The sequence below is a fragment of the Dasypus novemcinctus genome, chromosome 30, assembly GCF_030445035.2.
Source record: "Dasypus novemcinctus isolate mDasNov1 chromosome 30, mDasNov1.1.hap2, whole genome shotgun sequence".
NCBI classification, from domain to species: Eukaryota; Metazoa; Chordata; class Mammalia; order Cingulata; family Dasypodidae; genus Dasypus; species Dasypus novemcinctus.
In genome coordinates this window covers 29,899,410-29,917,314 of record NC_080702.1, presented here as the reverse complement: position 1 = coordinate 29,917,314, position 17,905 = coordinate 29,899,410, and the positions used below count along the sequence as shown (strand labels likewise).

Below are 17,905 nucleotides of genomic sequence, written 5' to 3'. Positions count from 1 at the left end.
CTCAGCACCGTGGGCCTGGCCAGTGCATGACGCTGTCGCCAGTTGGTATCAGCACGATGTTTAATTTTTATATCAACATTGAAAAGTTTAGACAAAAAAAAATATATTATTACAAAACATCCATAACCTTCAAAACAGCGAAGAGTCCCCTGCGGACAGGGGTGTCTGTACCGTGACACTCAGGTGGTAGGACTGGGGGGCTCCGCCCCGCCCCGCCCCTGACATCAGTCTTAGCTTTGGGGGGAAGTGGCACCCCAGCACCCAGGCCCTCGGCCTGTCCCGGGGCCTGCACCTGCCCGCACCCCAGATGAGACGGGCAACTCAACTTGCCGCCTCGGCCGGGCGGGCTGGGGCTGGGCGCCGGACCCCAGCGGTCACCCCCTCTCCCCGGCGAGCGCGGGGCCGAGGCCGGAGGCAGCGGGGAGCAGAGCGGTGGGAGAGGAGGGGCAGTCTTCAGCCCGTGCAAAAGCTGCTGAGGCGCCAGGGGCCGCGAGGCTCAGGCTGGCGCCGCCGTCACATGCCCGATTCCGACGGCCGGAGGGCCTGGGTGTGCGGGGAAGAAGGACGCCGTGAGCCCCGAGCCCCGGCCCCCCCGCGGCCCGCAGCCCCTCCCCGGGGCGTCCCTCACCCGCGTCTGCTGCTGGCTGGAGCCCGAGGTGGAGGAGGCGAACTCCGAGTACTTGCTGCCGGCCACCAGGCAGGCCCACTTGCGGTACTCCTCCCTCACCTGCGGGCGAGGAGGGCCGTGAGGGCCGTGAGGGGTGGCCCGGGCCGGGGGGCACCCCGAGCCCACCCGCCGCCGCCCGCGCCCACCTTCTTGTTGAGCAGGCAGTGCAGCAGGAAGAGGAAGAGGCCCTGCAGGCAGTTGAGGGCGGTGAAGGTGTAGGACAGCACACGGTTGTGCGGGTCGAAGAGGAAGAGGCCGAAGACCCAGGTGCAGCCCAGCACGCAGAGCTGCGCCACCGCCGTGACCGTCAGCACCCTGCGGGCGGCGGGAAGGCGGGAAGGCAGGGCCGGGCTGCAGGGACGGCGCCTCTGGGCGGCCCCCCGCCCAGCAGCTGCCCCTGGCCTTACCTCGCCTTCTTCAGCTTCTTCATGTCCGGGTTGATCTCGGAGAACTTCTGAGTCAGCCGCCAGACGGTCGTCACGAAGATGACAGCGTTGCCCTGGGTGGGACGCGGCGGGTGAGGGGGTGCCCCGGGAGCGCCCCAGGGCAGAGTGAGGGAGTGCGGGGAGGCGCGGGCACTTACCAGCAGGATGACAGTCACGGGGCCCAGGAAGCTCCAGAGGAAGCCGTGCTCGGGATCCAGCCAGCAGCTGGGGAGGGGGGTGCGTCAGGGCCGCGGGGACCCCCGGCCCGCCCCCCCACCGCCGCGCTCCCGGCCCGCCCGCACTCACTAGATGTCGCGGCCGTAGCCCCGGGGGCGGACGGCCGCCGACACGGCCACGATGAGGCCGGGCACGCCGTAGCCGATCAGGTAGAGCCAGGGCAGCCCCAGGCCCTGGCCCCGGAACACGCGCACCACCAGGAAGTAGAGCTCCAGGCCCTCGAGGCTCATCCAGCAGAAGGCGGCCAGGAAGCAGTAGTGCAGCAGCCCGGCCACCAGGCGGCAGCGCAGCCCCACCTGCGGGCGGGCGGGCGGGGCCGCGTCAGCGCAGCCCCACCTGCGGGCGGGCGGGCGGGCGGGCGGGCGGAGCCGCGTCAGCGCGGGGCGGGGTTAGCGGGCGGGTGGGCGGGGCAGGTGGGCCGGCCCGTGCGGCCAGAACTCCTGGGCGGGGCGGGGCCCCGCAAAAGCAGCCCCTCGGTGGGCGGGGCCGTGTGTACGTCAGAGGGGTGGGACACAGGCCGCCTGCGCCGCCAGAACTCAGGGTGGGCGGGGCCACGTCAGCGCGGAGGGGCGAGCGGGCCGAGGCGGCCCTCGATGGGCGGGGCCGTAGCTACGCCACTGAGGGGCGGGGCAAGGCCCGCAAGAACTGAGCGGGCGGGACGGGCTTCGAGGGCGGGGCTGTGGTTACGTCATCGAGGGGCGGGGCAAGGCCCGCCAGAACTGAGTGGGCGGGGCCCGAGCCCGTCCTCGGGGGGGGCTGTGGTTACGTCATCGAGGGGCGGGGCGAGGGCGGGCAGAAACTCTCGGGGTGGGCGGGGCTGGCACGGGGGCGGGGCGGGGCCTGCCTGCGCGCTGCGCACCTGCGCGCTGCGCACCTGGCCGCCCTGGTTCTCACCTGGCCGCCCTGGTTCTCGATGCCGGCCAGGAAGACGGCGGAGCCCACGAAGAGGCAGATGCAGAGGTGCAGGTGCACGGTGGTGCGCGAGCCCTGGATGGGCCTCACCAGCAGGAAGGTGAGGATGCACAGCAGCAGGCAGACGAGCGACAGCCCCAGCCCCACCTTGGTGATCAGGGCCAGCTGCGGGTCCTGCGGGCGAGAGGGGCGCGCGGGGCTCGGGCTGCGGCACCGGGCGCACCCGCCATCCCCACCTTCCCGGTCCTCGCCCCTCGTTTGCCTTCAGCATCTACAGACGCCTGCTCTGTCGCGCTCATCCTAAGAAAAAGCCTCCCGGGGGCACAGCAGGGATCCCCTCTTCTCTCCCCGCTCCTGCCCCCCACCCTCCACCCACTGGGACTCCTCTGGCCAAGGCCCCCAGGAAGCCTCACCTGCCCGCGCCCTGTTTCCAGCGCTCGGACCCAGCCCACCCCTGCCCTCATCTCCCGTGTGGCCACGCCTATCACCTCGCCTTTAGCCTGGACCCCACCGGCCTCCCCTGCCGCCGAGGCTGGCTTTCCCGTGACGCCATTGCCTGTGGCCACCAAGAAAGTGGTGCTAAGCCTCGAATATTCTTGGACTACGGGTGAGGGGGCGCTGAACGGAGCAGGCCCTGGCAAGGCCAAGCTGCACGCTTGGTAGCTGGCTGTCACCCCCCAAGCCTCCCTGGCCACCTGCGGGCGCTCACCTGCACGTCGTAGTGGGCCATGAGCACGGCGAAGCTGCTCAGGTGGTCGCACTGGCAGACCGAGTAGCCGTCCTGGCCGCCCAGCCTTCGGCAGCCCGTGGTGGCCCACTGCCCGCCATTGTCACCGCTCCCCTTCCAGAAGGCACAGAGCAGCTCCTGCCGTGGCCCCGGCTTCTCTGTCTGTGGGCAGAGGGGGCTGCTCAGGGAGGCCGGCCTGGGCCCCTTCTCAGGTCCAGGGCTCGGGGAGGGCTCCTTTCTCATCTGGCAAGTTCTACTGGGTGCCAGACCTGGGGACGCGGCAGTGAGCAGGGGAGACAAACCCCTGCCCTCGGGAGATAGTGGGGGAGACAGACTCTAAATAACGAGGTTGATTAATAAGTGAACCGGGGAGTATCTCAGAAGGTGACGAGAGCCATTAAATCAAAATATGATGATGGAGGAGGTTGTTGTTATGGGTGGAGGAGTGGGGTGAGGGGGGTGGGGGGTATATGGGGACCTCATATTTTTTTTAATGTAACATTAAAAAAATAAATACTGAAAAAAAAAAAAGAGCCCAACCCAAATGTCCACGGATAGATGAAGGGACCAACGCATGTGGTCCATCCATCCACAGGACTTTTTCGTTCGGTAAAAATAAGGAATGGAATTCTGTGCCACATGCTACAACGTGAAAAGAACGTCGGAAACGTTATGCTAAGAAGAGAAGGCAAAAGTCACGTATATTGTATGCTCCCACCTACATGGAGTATCTAAAATAAGCACGTTCATGGAGACAAAGGGGATTAGAGGTTCCAGGGGTGGTGCGGGGAAAGAGGGGGTACCGCTTAACGGGGACGGAGTTGCTGTTTTGGGTGAGGAGAGAGCACGGTAATGAATGCTGCTGACGGTAAGGCAATCCTGTGAACGTAACAAATGCCACCACATTGTACAGTATGGCAAATTGTACGCATGAAAAACAGCGCCTGAATATGGAGAAACACGGGAAAACTACGATTGGTGTGACCTACAGGCTGTGGTTAATAGCAGTACTGTAATATTCTCGCATCGATGTCAAGCTGTACTGTGTTGATAACGGAGGTGTATGGGAAAGTGTGCCAAATGCACGCTATGGCCCGTGATTGGTGGCAGTAGTCTGATGATATTGTCTCATAATCCGTAACAAATGTTCCACCAGAGCGTGGAGTTGTATGGGAAATCTACACATCTGTAGGACTGTTTTGCGAGTTGACAGTATCTGTAACAAAAATATATGAAAAAAAAATAGTAGGAGTTGGGGGAAAAATACACCAAATGTAAGATAAGGAATGTAGCTGGTAGTAATATTTGGTAGTAACAAATGTTTCACACCAATGCAGAGTTGGTGCAGGGGTATGAGACCCCGGTGTGATGTTACGTATGTTTATTTTGTAAGTTCACAGTCTTTACTCGACACTTATTGTTTATGTGTGTTCATGTATGAATGATCTACTTCAATAAAAAAATAAAACATTAAAAAACAGCATCTGGGGAAATGGGGGGAGGGACTGCAGGTTGTGCTTAAATAGGTCAGGGAAGGCCTGGGTTAGAAGGTGACATCTGAGCAAAGACTGGAAAGAGACAGGCATAAGCCTCCAGGGGGAAGGGTGTGCCAGGCTGAGGGAACAGAATGTGCGAAGGCCCTGGGGTGGGTCTGAGGAAGGAGCCAGGTGGCCAGGGGCAGAGTGCATGGAAGGGGGAAATGAAGGCTGCAGAGGGGCTGACCCCCCCCGCCCCCACCCCGCAACCTCCCCTCCCAGGACTCACTCTGTGGGAGAAGGAGAAGTTGACCGGGGAGCTGAGATTCTGCGTGTCGTCGTTGCTCAGGAAGACGGAGCTGACGGCCGAGAGGAGCCGGAGCCGGGCACTGTTCACGGGGCTCTGGTAGACCTCTGCCAACTCGGCTTTCTGCGCGGGACCCAGTTCCAAGGAGGCGTTGGCCAGCAGTTTCTCCATTTTCTTACAGGAGAGGAAGCCCACCACCGTGGGACCTGGGGACAGACAAAGAGGTGCCGCTGCCTCCTCCGCCCTCGCCCTGCAGCTAGAGCTCGCACCTGAAAGCTCCCTGCGCCCCGTGCAGGGGGGGTGTGCCGCGTGCCACAACCCGAATTGAGGGCACCGGAGCCCCTGCCTTCGGGAGTGGGCGGGGCCCCGCTGGAGGAGCCCTCAGGTGCTCAGGTGAGATCTCCTCCTCTTTACCACGTCCCCCCATGAAGCCTGCGGCCCCCCCAAATGAATCAGCGCCCAGGTGGAACATATCCGGAACCCCACCCTGGCATTAGCCCCCCTGGGAAGCCTTCCCTCTCGCCCGGGGCCCCCCTACCTGACCCCCCGCCCTTACCTGACTCCTTGCCTCTGGCTGCCACGTCCCAGTTGAGCTGCATCCGCGCGTGGCTTTGGCCCACGGTGACGTCCCCAGCCGCCTTCTCCTGGACCATCAGGGACAGCTCTGAGGGAAGCGGGGCATGAACGGGGGTGCTGGGGGCGGGGCGGGGGCGGGGGCAGGACCAGAGCGGGCCTCACCTGTGTTCCCGGGGCTCAGGTAGGTCAGGGGGCCTTCGGACAAGGTCTCCGCCATGGTCCTCAGGATTTCCTCCAGGCCCGAGAGCAGCTGGGTGGCCAGGCGGTACCGATCGGACACGTTCAGGGCCTCCAGGTCCCCGGCGACGTCCAGCAGCTCATCCACGAAGTTGACTAGATTCTGGGCGACGAAGGGGTGACAAGGGGGCTGAACCACTGGGCTGAAGGGGCTGCCTGAAAGGACCCTAATCTCATCGGCCACTGGGGGGCAGACCTGAGACCCACCGGGTTGCCTGAGAGACAAGGGACTCCTAGAGGTACTGCAGTAGCCAGAAAACAAATACCCGCCTGGGGCGTGTGCCTGGGCCTGCACATATATACGCAAGGGCAGTGCTGAATGTTTGTGTGCCATGTGCCAGGCACCGTTCTAAGTCTGCACTGTCCCCTATGGGAACCAAAAGCCACTTGTGGCTACCAAGGTTTGCAAGAGGCTGATCCCAGCTAACACACACGGCGCGTAAAGCACACGTCAGATTTCAAAGACGGTATGAAAAAAAAAGCACGTGAGCCATCTTCATTTAAAAAAAAATAATTCCATGTTGGAAATGGCGGTGTTTTGGGTAAATATTTTGATTAAGATATTACAATTAATTTCACCTGCTTATGTTTACTTTTTAAAAAACGTGGCAACTGAACATTTAAACGGGGGAGCTGGCCCATGCGCAGTGCTGATGCGCACAAGGAGTGCCCTGCCACGCAGGGGTGTCCCCCGCGTAGGGGAGCCCCACGCGCAAGGAGTGCGCCCCATAAGGAGAGCCGCCCAGTGCAAAAGAAAGTGCAGCTTGCCCAAGAGTGGTGCCACACACACAGAGAACTGACATAACAAGATGATGCAACCAAAAAAAAAACACAGATTCCCATGCCACTGACAACAACAGAAGCGAACAAAGAAGACACAGCAAATAGACACAGAGAAGAGACACTCGGGGTGGGGGTGGGGGAAGAGAAATAAATAAATAAATAAATCTTTTTAAAAAATAAAATAAAATTATGTAAACAGTTCATTTCCTGGCAGAGAGCACTGGACTAAAACACATGCTCATTCTTCTATATATAAGGCTAACTGGTGAAAGGTCCACTTCTCTGAGCTTTACTTCTTTTTAGTTCATTTAATCCTTTCACTGACTCTGTGGAGTAGGCACCATTTTCATGCCTGGGTTGCCAATGAAGAAAAAGGCTCAGAGAGGGGATGTCCTTTGCCTGAGGTCACACAGCAGGAAGTGGCAGAGCCGGGATCCCAACCCTTGCGGGCAGCTCCAGAGGCTGCGACTCACTCCGCAGCGGAGTCGTTGTACGAGTCACATGTGTGTGCGCGTGTCGGGGTGTATCCGTTCCTCTGCGTTTGTGTAAATGTGTCCGTGTGTGTATATTCTGCATACAGACACGCGTGTCTGACCACAGGCCCTGGCTCGGGCTAAGGGCTGCCTCCACCCACATTCCCCAGCCACCCCTGCACGGTCCAGGGGTCCCCCCAGGCCCCGCTCTTACCTGGATGGTGCTCTGGGCTGTGGCTGGCTTGAACTCTCTGCACAGGTCCTGGATTTTGCCAAAGAAGCGGGAGAGCGCCTGGGGAGAGAAGGGAGATGACAGGAGGGGTCAGAGACCCCAAGGACAAAGGGGAGGGCATGGCGTGCCGTGCCAACGGTTCACCTGCTGGGGCCACTCACCTGGCTGCTGCTTCCGGGGGGCGGGGCCCAGGGGGGGATGGACACTGCAGGGACAGGAAGGCGCTTCATTAGGTGGGAAGGGGGGAGTGCGCGTGTGTCTGTGTGTCTATGTGGCCGGGGCGGGGTCGGGGGTCAGGTGAGCCCACGCACCTGTACAGACGGTGGTATTCTGGTTATTCAGGTACCCCGGTTTGGGCACCCAGCCTCGGCGGCAGCGGCACACGTAGGCACCAACAGTGTTGACGCAGTAGGTGGACTCGTGGCACCGATGCTTCCCGGCGCTGCACTCGTCCTCATCTGCGGACACAGAGGAGAGGGTCAGGCCCCGTCCAGCCAGTTCAGGCCCCCTCCTCTGCGCGCCCCGCGCCCCTTCTTCCTGGCTGGGGGAGACGCCCCGTGGTGATCCGCATCCCAGAGAGTGGACACGGCGGGGATTGTGGGAAGTCACAGGTGAGCCCCTGCAGATGCTCAGGTGTGAAAGTACTGAAACCCCTTCCTCCGGCTGGAAATAGGCTGCTGCGGGGGTCCCCAGGCTGCCCCCGGCCCTCAGCCCCTTCCCTGCACCCCAGATCTTTGCACATCCAGCCTGGCTCGGCGGGGGCCTCCAGCTGCGGCTTGGGTGGAGCGGGTGCCCTCACACGTGGGATCGGGCTATTGATTAGGGCGGGTGGGCTCTGAGCTCTGCACCTTCGCACACGGTGGTGTTTGGGCCATTGGGGGACCCCGGCGCTGGCTTCCAGCCGGGTCGGCAGCGGCACTGGTAGCCCCCCACTTTGTTAAGGCAGTGGGTGGAGCTGTGGCACGGGTTTCGCCCCGAGGTGCATTCGTTCACGTCTGGGGACAAAGTCAGAGGTCAGAGGCCCTGCCCCCGCCTGGCTCAGGCCTCCCCAGCTCACCTCACCACTTCCCACTTCTCACTGCCCTGCCCTGGATGGAACTGTTGTGAGAGCAGCCACCTGGTGACCTTCCACTTTTTCTCAAAGCAACATACAGTGGCCTCCCGGGAGGACGGGAAAGGCAGGGACCATCGTCTCTGGTTTACAGGAGGTGAAACAGTCCAGGAGGGAAACTGAGTCACAGGAGCTGTACTTCCTACCCACGAATTCTCACTGGCTTCTTCCCTAGCCCTGCTCGAGGCTCCCCTGCTCAGAACCGGAAGTGGCTCCTTCTACTCTGGGGGGCGAGGCCGGGGTGGGTGGTCTCAGAGGCAGGAGCTCTGCCAGGGAGCCGAGTTCCAGAAGGGCCTGCGCCTCCCGGCCCCGTGCAGGGCCCTTCCTGGGAGGCGAGTCCTCGTCCCTCCTCCTCGGGCGGCGCGCCCTGTCCGGCCTCCAGGGGCCTCTACCTGTGCACAGGCTCGGGTCCCCCGGGTCTCGCCGAAAGCCAGGCAGGCACTGGCAGGTATAGCTTCCCTGGGTGTTGATGCAGAGGCTTCGCCCCCTGCAGATTCTGGGGTCCTGTCGACATTCGTCCAGGTCTGCAAGGGGAAGGAGAGGAGGGATGGACACCTGCTGGCTGCGGGCAGCTTGTCCTGGCGTGGAAGGTTCCAGAAGGCCCTTCTCCTCCCCGGTGAGCGGGCGCTGTGCCCAGTCCACACGCGGGCGTCCTCCGGGCGAGCGAAGCTCCGCTGTCCCCAGATGTCCTCCCCGTCGGCCAGCTCGGAGCCAGGGCGGGGACGGCACGGCCGCCTGTGACAGCTGCGGAGGCGGCGCTTGGGCCACGGCGGGCTTTCGGGAAACGGGGCAGGACGCCCCGATCTCAGTTCTTGAGGGGGGTGACTCTCCGGCTGGAGGCGGCCTCTGGCCCGACGTCCCCCCAGAGCGGCTGCTCGCTGGCCCGAGTACTGCTTGGGCTGTCCTTGCAATCGGGGCAGGGCTGGCCTTGCGTGTCCCTTGTGATTTTCAAACGGGGTCCCGGGTCCTTCTGGTCTGGGGGAAGCTTCTGGGCGTGGCCGAGCACAGGAAGGTCCAGCCGAGGCACACGTGGGCACGAGGTGCCCCCAGTTGTCACTGACGCTGGCCAAGAGGCCGCGGAGCGCCGCCTGCGTTGACAAATAATTCCACTGCCACGCCTTTGTTTTTGACACAAATAAGAGGCCAGATGGGCAAGTGGACGTGCCAAACTTCTGTGCACCGGAAGCCGGAGAAGAGCGGGCACGCGGGGACCCCGAAGGGCCCTTCTGGGCCAGGGAGAACGTCGGAGGCGAGGAGCAGGGACAGAGGCCCCGTGTCCGTCAGGTCCCATGGGCCGTGTCCTCAGGTGTGGCCCGGGCCAGAGTGGGGCGAGGCCGTGGCATGGGGAGTCCTCAGGCTCGGGCTGGACTGAGCCCCTCACTGAGCAGGCGCAGGCCCTGCTCCCCCCAGCACTGCTCTCTCCCCTCCACACATCTCGAGGTCCTCCGGGCAGCCCTCCAACCTCTCCACGGCTCGGCTCTCTCTGCCCTGGTCTGTTTCTAAAAATGGCAACATGCCTCCTCTGTCGCCACCCTCTTCCCCGTGCCAGGAGCTGACGGGAGCCTCCCCGGGACACGGCGGGGGACCCATGATCACTGTGGGCAGTCGCCCAGGTTGTTCACTGCACAAGGGTATCCGGCCCAGGGGGCTGGAAACCAGCCGTGTCCCTGCTCCCCAGAGCTGTGTCCACCGGGGAGCAGTGTCCACGGCTCCCCAGAGCTGGGCGTGTGGGCCCGTGACGGTCAGCAGCGCCACAGACGGGGCCCCCACCGGGCTCCACACGGGTCCCCAGCGCACAGCCCCCCTGCCCTGCCCCTCTCCCGCTCACCAGGCAGGCTGGGCCGCCCACTGCCCGCACGTGGGGCCAGGAGGGAAGGGCTGGGCCAGGCCGCCGCTCCTCGCTGCAGCAGGGCAGGCCTGCTTGAGCCGGTCACGTCCTCACCCCACTCTCTGGACTTTCCTCTAACCCCCTCTCTCCAGGTGAGCCGTGGCTCCCAGGTGCCCTCTGCCAGCTCCCCTCTGCAGATGCCTGAAGCCCCCTCCCCGCCCCAGCGGGCTCCCCTGGACACGGGGCAAAGGCCGGTGACGACTGGAAGGGCTGACGGTCCTGGGCCTGGCCAGGGCAAGGGGTGGGGCCGGCCGGGCGGGGATGGGTGCCGGCAGGGCGGGGATGGGTGCCGGCAGATGCTCCCTGAGGGCCCGCCCTGGTGAGTGTGCAGCCAGCAGTTAATAATTAAAATTTAAAAAACCAGCAGCCCGGGAGCAGATGTGCTCCAGTGGTTGAGCACCTGCTTCCCACGTGGGAGGTCCTGGGTTCAAATCCCAGTGCCTCCTAAAAAAAACCAAGCACAAACAACAAGCAAACGAATAAACGAACTCAGGGTGGGGCTGATGGGGCTCAGGGGTTGAGCACCAGCCTCCCACACACAGGGTTCACTCCCTGGCCTTCCCATGTGGGAGGTCCTGGGTTCAGATCCCAGTGCCTCCTAAAAAAAAAACAAACGCAAACAACAAGCAAACGAATAAACGAACTCAGGGTGGGGCTGATGGGGCTCAGGGGTTGAGCACCAGCCTCCCACACGCAGGGTTCACTCCCTGGCCCCCAGTACCTCAAAACAACCAACCAAGCAACCAAAACGAAATAATAAAAACAGCCATCGCTGAGAGAGCACCTCTGATGAGCCCGGAGCTGCTAGTGCCTCCGTAATCTCATCTACCTTCCTGGCAATTCTATGAGTCCAGCACCAGGGCTGTCCCCTCCCTTTACAGTTGGGCAAACTGAGGCAAAGCGAGGAGAAGTAACTTGCCCAAGGTCTCACCGTTCACAAAATGCAAAGCTGCTTTGGTTTTTACCGGGAAAAGAGAGGGACTCCTGCGCTCTCTTGTTTGAGAAGACAAAACTGCAATATTCTCACCGCTTCAATGTTGACGGTGATGCTCATATAAGCGCCCCGGCCAGTGGCCCACTGGTACGCGCATCCGGGTCCCACCCTCCGTGATGGGGGCGGGGACAGGTGCATGGCACACCTGTGTCACTTACGCCCAGCACTGCAGGTGTCAGCAGGGCCCTGCCCCCCACTGGACTCCACAGGAACGGCTCTGGGGACCCCAAAACCGGATGGAGAGGAATCGGCGGGCTGTTGGGTGTTTCTTACCTTGACATCTGTTCTCACTCTCATTCCTGAATGTTTTTCCCCCCGAAGGGAGCACGTAGCCCGCGCTGCACTCGCACTCGTAGCTTCCCTCCAAGTTCCTGCACTGGGCCAGCTTCCCACAGGACACCGTCATGGGCGGCGCACACTCGTTGATGTCTGGAAAACAACAGGGGCAGAGTTCCCTCAGGGCAGAGAGCCCCTAACCCCCCGCCCCTCCGTCTTTCAGAAAGATTAATTCATCAGTGATGAATGGACTCATTGGCGTCTTCTGGAAAGAATGAGACTCTGAGGCCGCACAGCTGCGGCTGGAGCCAGCCGTTCCTGAAGGCCACTCAGCTCCCCCGGGTCTGCTGGCTGGCACCCCCGATTCAGACACGGTGGGCAAGGGCCAAGGTGTGTGTGGGGGGGGACGGGAAGCTTCGCGTCCTCTTCTCCACTTACTGGGAGGGTAAACTGAGGCGCAGAGCCCAGATTCCCAGCTCCCGTCTCTCCGGGAAGCCATGCTTAATCACTTCTCCTCTCTCCACCTTCCTGTCTCTTGCTTTCTCTTTTCTGTGACCAGGACGCCCCGGATGACCCTCCCAGGTGCCACCCACATTCTCCGCTGTGCCCTCCCTGCCCCGGGCGTCTGTACCTTCGCAGGGCTCGTCAAAGCTGCTGCTGATCTCCCCCGACAGGGAAGTGAATCCCGGATGGCAGCGGCAGGCGGTGGCGCTGACGCACGTGGAGTGCTGGGAGCACCACGGCGCGCAGGGCGCTGGGGGCGGAGAGCCGGGGGTCAGGAGGCGAGGGCTGGGCAGGGGCTGGGCGGTGGGGAAAGGGGGTCCGCCCTGGCCTCCCCCTGCCTCTCTGTGCAGGTGCAGGGCCCCTGCCCTGGGCTCTGGCTGCGGACAGACGTGCTCCCAGCGGACTCACCTGTCGGTTTCTGGCATCCCCCTTCCGACAGAATCAGCAAGAGGCCGAGCGCTGGAGGAAGAAAGGAGGGGAGTCACAAACCAGGAGAGAGTAGAGGGCGCCCAGGGGCCCCCCCCGCAGCCCCAGCTGGGCAGCTTTCAGGATTGGGGGGGGCTGGGGGAGGGGGGTCTTGGCTCCAGCTGCCTGCTCTCCCACCCTGTGGGCAGGGGGGCGGTGGCCAGAACACAGACGGGAGCCAGGGGCTCGCCATGCCGTGCCTCGGTTTCCCCATTCACCGAGTGTGGGGGCGATGAGGGTATAATATCTCCTGTGCATCAATTCAAAACAATCTAATTCTGTATCCAAGTGTGCCTAGTCTCTAGAAATCCAAATAAGTCATATAAGCCCTACAAGCTTTAAAAGTTCAAAAAGGATGTAAGACGGAATGTGTATTCAAAGTTGCGTCCAGACGGAAGGCCGGGGAGATTTTAATTCAAGCTCACTTGAAATGTGTGGATATGCTTATTCAAGCTCGCCGGAAATGTGGGGGGGACTTTAATTCAAAACATACCTGGTACTCAGATAAACACTTTACTAACGAGGAAAGAAGTTTTCTTTCATAAAAGCACCATTTAACTCCCCACCCTTCTATCTTTTCTGTATAAAAGGGAACCCAAAATTCGGGGCTTGGTTTTTATTAGGAAAGGAGTCGCCTGGAGATCAAAATAAATAACTTCCTTCTCTGAGTTCTCGTGTCCCAGCCTTTGATACCGCGGACACCCGACTTCTCTGCTACGATGGGACCCACTTTCTGAAGCATCAGGGGGATTACCCTCGTGGGTGCTGCCCCGTGCGCTTCCGTGGTTACTGCACCCTACCGTTTCTGGATGAAAAAAGGAAGGAGCGGGCGGGGGTGTTCTCTCAGCTCCCCCACCCCACGGCCCCTCAAAGCTCTACCGGGCTCCAGCACCCCCCACCACGCTCGCCACACCCAGAGCACACTGACCCTCCTGCTGGCGCCAGGGTCCCGAGGCCAGGGTCCCACCTCAGGACCGCAAAGGGCCGTGTCCTGCCACACCCGTTCACTCCTCTCCCCTGTTCCTGAGCTAAGGGGGACCCCATTCCAAGGGCAAGTCCTTGGGGAGTCCCCCTCAAGCCACCTGGGGCTTCGGAGGTGGGGGACCCCTTATCATTCCCAGAGAGAGAGATAATGAGAGAAAGAGTGTGGGTGAGGGAGGAAACAGGGCTATAGAGGGAGGGAGAGAGAAGAGATAAGAGACAAAGGAAGATAAGGAAAGAGCCCTGGGAAAGAGATGGAATTAGAGATAGAGGGGGGCGGTGAAGTCAGACTACAGACGAAGCTAAACCTCCTCTTAATCTAAGGGGGAGTGGACATCACCATCCAGCGTCCACAGGATGGAGGAACAGAGTACGGATTAGAGTGGACTTGCTGATATTCTACTATGGAACTATTACGACAAGTAATGGAAGAAACTGTATCATTGATGTGGAGAAAGTGGCCATGGTAGCTGCTGAGAGCAGGGAGAGGGAAGAAGAGATGTGATGTGGGGGTATTTTTGGGACTTTGAGTTGTCCTAAATGATATTGCAGGGACAGATGCTGGACTTTATATATCCTGCCATAACCCACTGAATGGACCGGGGGAGAGTGTAAACTACAATGTAAACTATATAAGCAGTGCTCCAAAATGTATTCACCAAATGCAGTGAATGTGCCACGATGGTGAAAGAGGCTGTTGATGTGGGAGAAGTGGGGTGTGTGCGGGTATATGGGGACCTCATGTTTTTTGAATGCAACATTTAAAAAAACATAAAGGAAAAAAAAAAGGTCACTGAAAGAGGGAGACCGAGAAGACCCAGCATCAGAATGAAACAGAGAGAGAGAATCCGAAAGAGTGGGGGAGGGATGGGACCCGAGAGGGGGAGGGGAGAGGGACCTTGGGGCGCCAGCGGGGCTGGAGAGCCGGAGGCCGCGTGTACCCCATAATCCAGGGGGAGACCCTCAGGGAGGCTGTGGGCGGGAGGGCCGGGGGGGCCGGGAGGGAGTGGGGCAGGCATGAGTCACTTCCTGGGCCCAGGGGAGGGACTGACTCACTGCCCAAGTGCCCCCATTTGCCCCCTGGAGGGGGGGCTCCCAGGGGAGTGGCCGGCTGTGGGTGCTGCTTGAGGGGGTGGGGGCGGGGCACAAACCACTGGAGACTCCTGACCACGGAGCCCCCTAGTCCAAACTCGGGCCCCCTCTGGCTGTGGAGGGCAGGGACCCCCTCCCCCGGCAGGGGTAAACAGAGGCCTGGAACACCCCAGCACCGCCCCCCTCGCCTCGAGACTCCTCTTTTCCTCCCTTCCAGCCTCTGGGCTAAGCCAGCTCCCACCCTCCCTCGGCTAGCACCCACTTCCTCTTTGCAGGACACACCCCAAAATGGCCTTCCTGGCCTGGGCGAACTCCTGCTGTCCCCCAAAGCCCCAGGTGGCTCCTCGAATGCTCAGGGCCACCCCTCAGAGGCAGGGGCCGTGGTACGGAAGGGGAAACTGAGGCACGGAGAAGGCTCAGGAAGAATCCAGCAGATCAGAGGGATCTGGGGGCAGGGGGGACAGGGAAGGGTCGAGGTCCCCAGCCCCCTGGGTAGGGGGTCCTTCTGCTCCCACCACCGAGGCTGCCTCAGCCGGGTCTCCTCCACCGGGCGGGGCTTGGAAGTCACCCCAGCAGGAGCCAGCAGGAAAGCTGCTGTTTCTTCTCCCAGATCCACCATGTGGTGTGCATTCCCAGCTGAGCTCCCAGCAGCAGCCAGCATTCCTCCCCCCCCCACCTCGAAGATTCCTGCCCAGAGCTCCCGGGGCAGCAGGAGGCCCTCACCCCCTTCTGGAACCTCTGCTCAACTCCCCCCACACACCCCAAGCCCAAACCCACCACTTCTTCCCCTGTAAGTACATCATCCTTAAAATACCATTCTTAGGTCTGTGCAACACACCGAAAGCCAGCTTTCGATATAATACAATGATAAAACCGTTGGCCCATCCTGGTAACAAATGGGCCACGCTCCTGCAAGACTTCCCCCCCCAAAAAAGGGGAAAACGGGGCCAGCGCGGTGGGGGTGGGATAGGCCAGCTGTGCATCCTTTCTCAAAACCTGCCACAGCTCTAAAACCTAAAGCAAAAAACCAGAAATACTGTTTACTTAATTCTGACCGCGAACCCACCAAAGAACGGTGTGGGCAACCCTTAAACCAGCTCTAAATTGGGGGGGGGGACTCCTCTTGCCCCGCTTGACAGATGAGGAAGGCGGGTCTGGGGGGGGGGGGGGGTAGGGGTGGTGGCGGGGAGCTGGCCCCCGGGGGGTGACGCACCCATGGGCGCCAGAATTCCCTTCCCCGTCCCGGGCGGCCCCCGCCTCCTGCAGGGCGACGGGGCTCTGCCTGCGCCCCGAATGTCATTTCTTCCCTTTCTTTGTTGCCTGGTTGCCGAGGCAACCAGCTGCCCCGATAACCGTTAGAGCCACCCTGGGCGCGGCGGGAAGGGAAGCCCGGAGGTGGGTGGGGGGGGGGAAGTGGCGACAAAAGTCCAAAGCTGGCAAAACCCCTTCCAACCCCCCGGGCTGGGCCCCCGGCGCGATATGGGAGATTTGGGGGCGCTCGTGCCACTGAGGCGGTTAGGGGCCCCCCCCGGCTCCCCACCCGCCACCCGCGTGCCCTACACTAAAAGCAGCCGCCTCCTGGATCCCAAACCTCACTTTTTGTCCCCTTGTCCCTTCCCCCGTGCCTCAGTTTTCCCCAATTAGGCGCCAAACCGGCCCCTTCCCGTAAGGAACCGGCGGAGCCCTGCAGGAGCGGGCGCGGGCGCCTAGGAGCCCCGCGGGGTCCCCGCCAGGACGCGGGGGTCCCCGGGCGCTGCCGGTCCCCGTCCCCGAGCGCACGCGGGCGCCCGAGCAGGTGGCTGGCTCCGCGCGCCCCGCGCTCCTCCGCCGCCGCCGCCGCGGGGCCCCCGGGGTGGGGGTCGTGCCCGGGCCTCCTCCGCGCCCCCTCCAGGGTGGGTGGGGGGGGGGGGGTCCCCGCGGTCTCACCTAGAAGCGCCGGAGCGCCGTGGGCCTCCCATGGTCGCGCCGCAGCCGGCGAGGTGGAGCGGCCAGGCCCGTCCCGTGTCGCCGCGCCCCGGCAGCTGGGCGCGCGCCCGGGGGGGCCGGTCTTTATGCAGGGGTGGCGGGGTGGGGGCAGCGCCCAGGGCCCGCCCCGGAACTGGCGGGGCAGCTGGAAGGAGGGAGGGAAGGGGACCCTGGAGCGCCGCGCGTGCGCGCCGCTCACACACACACGCACACACACACACGCGCACACACACTCACACTGAGACGCGCGCCCACTCGGCGGCTGGGGCGTGCAACCTGCTTTCACGCCTCCTGCCCGAGGCCCCGACATTTCTGCACCCGGCCCCGTGGATTACATGGTGGAAAAGTGGGGGCAGCAGGGACGGGCCCGCTTGGCGCTTCTCCTCCCGCAGGGTGGGCGCCCCCGGGGGATGGGTGGGGGGCGTCTAGGCTGGACAGGGGCCAAGTCCAAAGAGCTCCCGGTCCCCACGCGGGAAAGCCTCGGCACCCCCCTGAGTCACCGGGGCTGCTGTCTGAGCATCAAGGACCTGCCTGCCCCTGTTTGACAGATGAGGAAACTGAGGCTCGGAGAAGCAGCGTCCAAAGAGGAGCTGGGGTGGGAAAAGGCCCTTCAGGGACCCGAGGCAGCTGGATGACCCGCGGGGTCGGGCCCCCAAGTCCCTAGAGCTGTCCCCTCTGGGCTGTTTCCTTTGGTGGGAAAACTTTGTAAATCAGGGGCTCCTGGCGCGCTGGCTGTTAATCAACACAGAATCACATGACCGCAGAGTGGTTCCCTTTTAAAATAAATCCCATGACTGCTTTCTATCTCAAGGCATAGAGTAATAATATGAAGAATAAAAGACGCAGTGTAGCAGAGCTTCAAAATGTATTCATCCAATGCAATGAATGTGCCACACGGATGTTGATGTGGGAGGAGTATGTGGAGGGGTGGGGAGTGGGGCACATGGGAACCTCATATTTTTTAATGAAACACTTTGTGTGATCTACGCATCTTTGAAAAAAAACATCCCTCACCCAGGAAAAAAAAAAAAAAGAATGAAAGGTGATTATTTCTAAAGCGCTGCATCTATACCAGGTCCCATTCTCAGGTAACTGCAGTTTGATTCCCATTTTACAGACGAGTTAGCTCAAGGACAGATCGTTTGCTCTCATCATAAGTGGCCCACCCCTGTGACGAGTCCAAAGTCCAGGAGGAAATCGCTGCTGGGGACAGATAGGAATTTACCTCCCTGTGGACGGAGAGCCGGAAGTCAAATACCTGGTGTGATGTCCCGCCTACTCATATTTATTTTTATCTATGATGGGAGCCGCGGGGAGGATTTTCCCAGGAGGATGCTGATACAGACTCCCTTTTTTATTTTGTTTTATTTTTTTTTCCTTTTAGACTCCCCTTTTTTAAAAGAATGCACTCAAGATGCAAAAAGGAGGACTGGTAAGAACTCTATTAAGGAAAAGAGAGGTCAGGGGCCCTGGGGAAAGAAACCTCCAGAGACCAAAGTCAGAGAACATCTTGGGGGGGCTTGAGCCCCCTGCCCACCCACCCGGGCCCGGGATTAACCCCTTCCTGCCCGCGAGGGG

At 61.5% G+C, this 17,905-nt stretch overlaps 1 protein-coding gene across 1 annotated transcript; it reads right to left on the bottom strand.

The window, feature by feature from the left end:
• Nucleotides 1-42: 42 nt before the first annotated feature.
• ADGRE5 (adhesion G protein-coupled receptor E5) lies at nt 43-16,637 on the bottom strand. The gene is made up of 20 exons (XM_058290315.2): nt 16,289-16,637; nt 12,233-12,283; nt 11,952-12,074; nt 11,318-11,473; nt 8,555-8,686; nt 7,900-8,046; nt 7,363-7,509; nt 7,213-7,256; nt 7,034-7,111; nt 5,489-5,666; nt 5,307-5,414; nt 4,733-4,956; nt 2,951-3,130; nt 2,224-2,415; nt 1,399-1,625; nt 1,251-1,317; nt 1,075-1,166; nt 814-982; nt 629-727; nt 43-543 (listed from the first exon to the last, which is right to left on the bottom strand). The coding sequence occupies exons 1-20, from the start codon at nt 16,635-16,637 to the stop codon at nt 514-516; spliced, it is 2,793 nt and encodes a 930-aa protein (XP_058146298.1). The 3' UTR covers nt 43-513.
• Between the last annotated feature and the right edge of the window lie 1,268 nt (nt 16,638-17,905).

Bases quoted from the DNA above. Each gene is read 5' to 3' on its own strand.
- ADGRE5 (XM_058290315.2), bottom strand. From the start codon at position 16,637: ATGTCGGGGCCTCGGGCAGGAGGCGTGAAAGCAGGTTGCACGCCCCAG. The intron at 12,284-16,288 runs GTGAGACCGCGG...TTCTTCCTCCAG, and splicing joins CGGCGCTCCGGCGCTTCTAG to CGCTCGGCCTCTTGCTGATT. The intron at 728-813 runs GTGGGCGCGGGC...CCTCGCCCGCAG, and splicing joins ACTGCCTGCTCAACAAGAAG to GTGAGGGAGGAGTACCGCAA.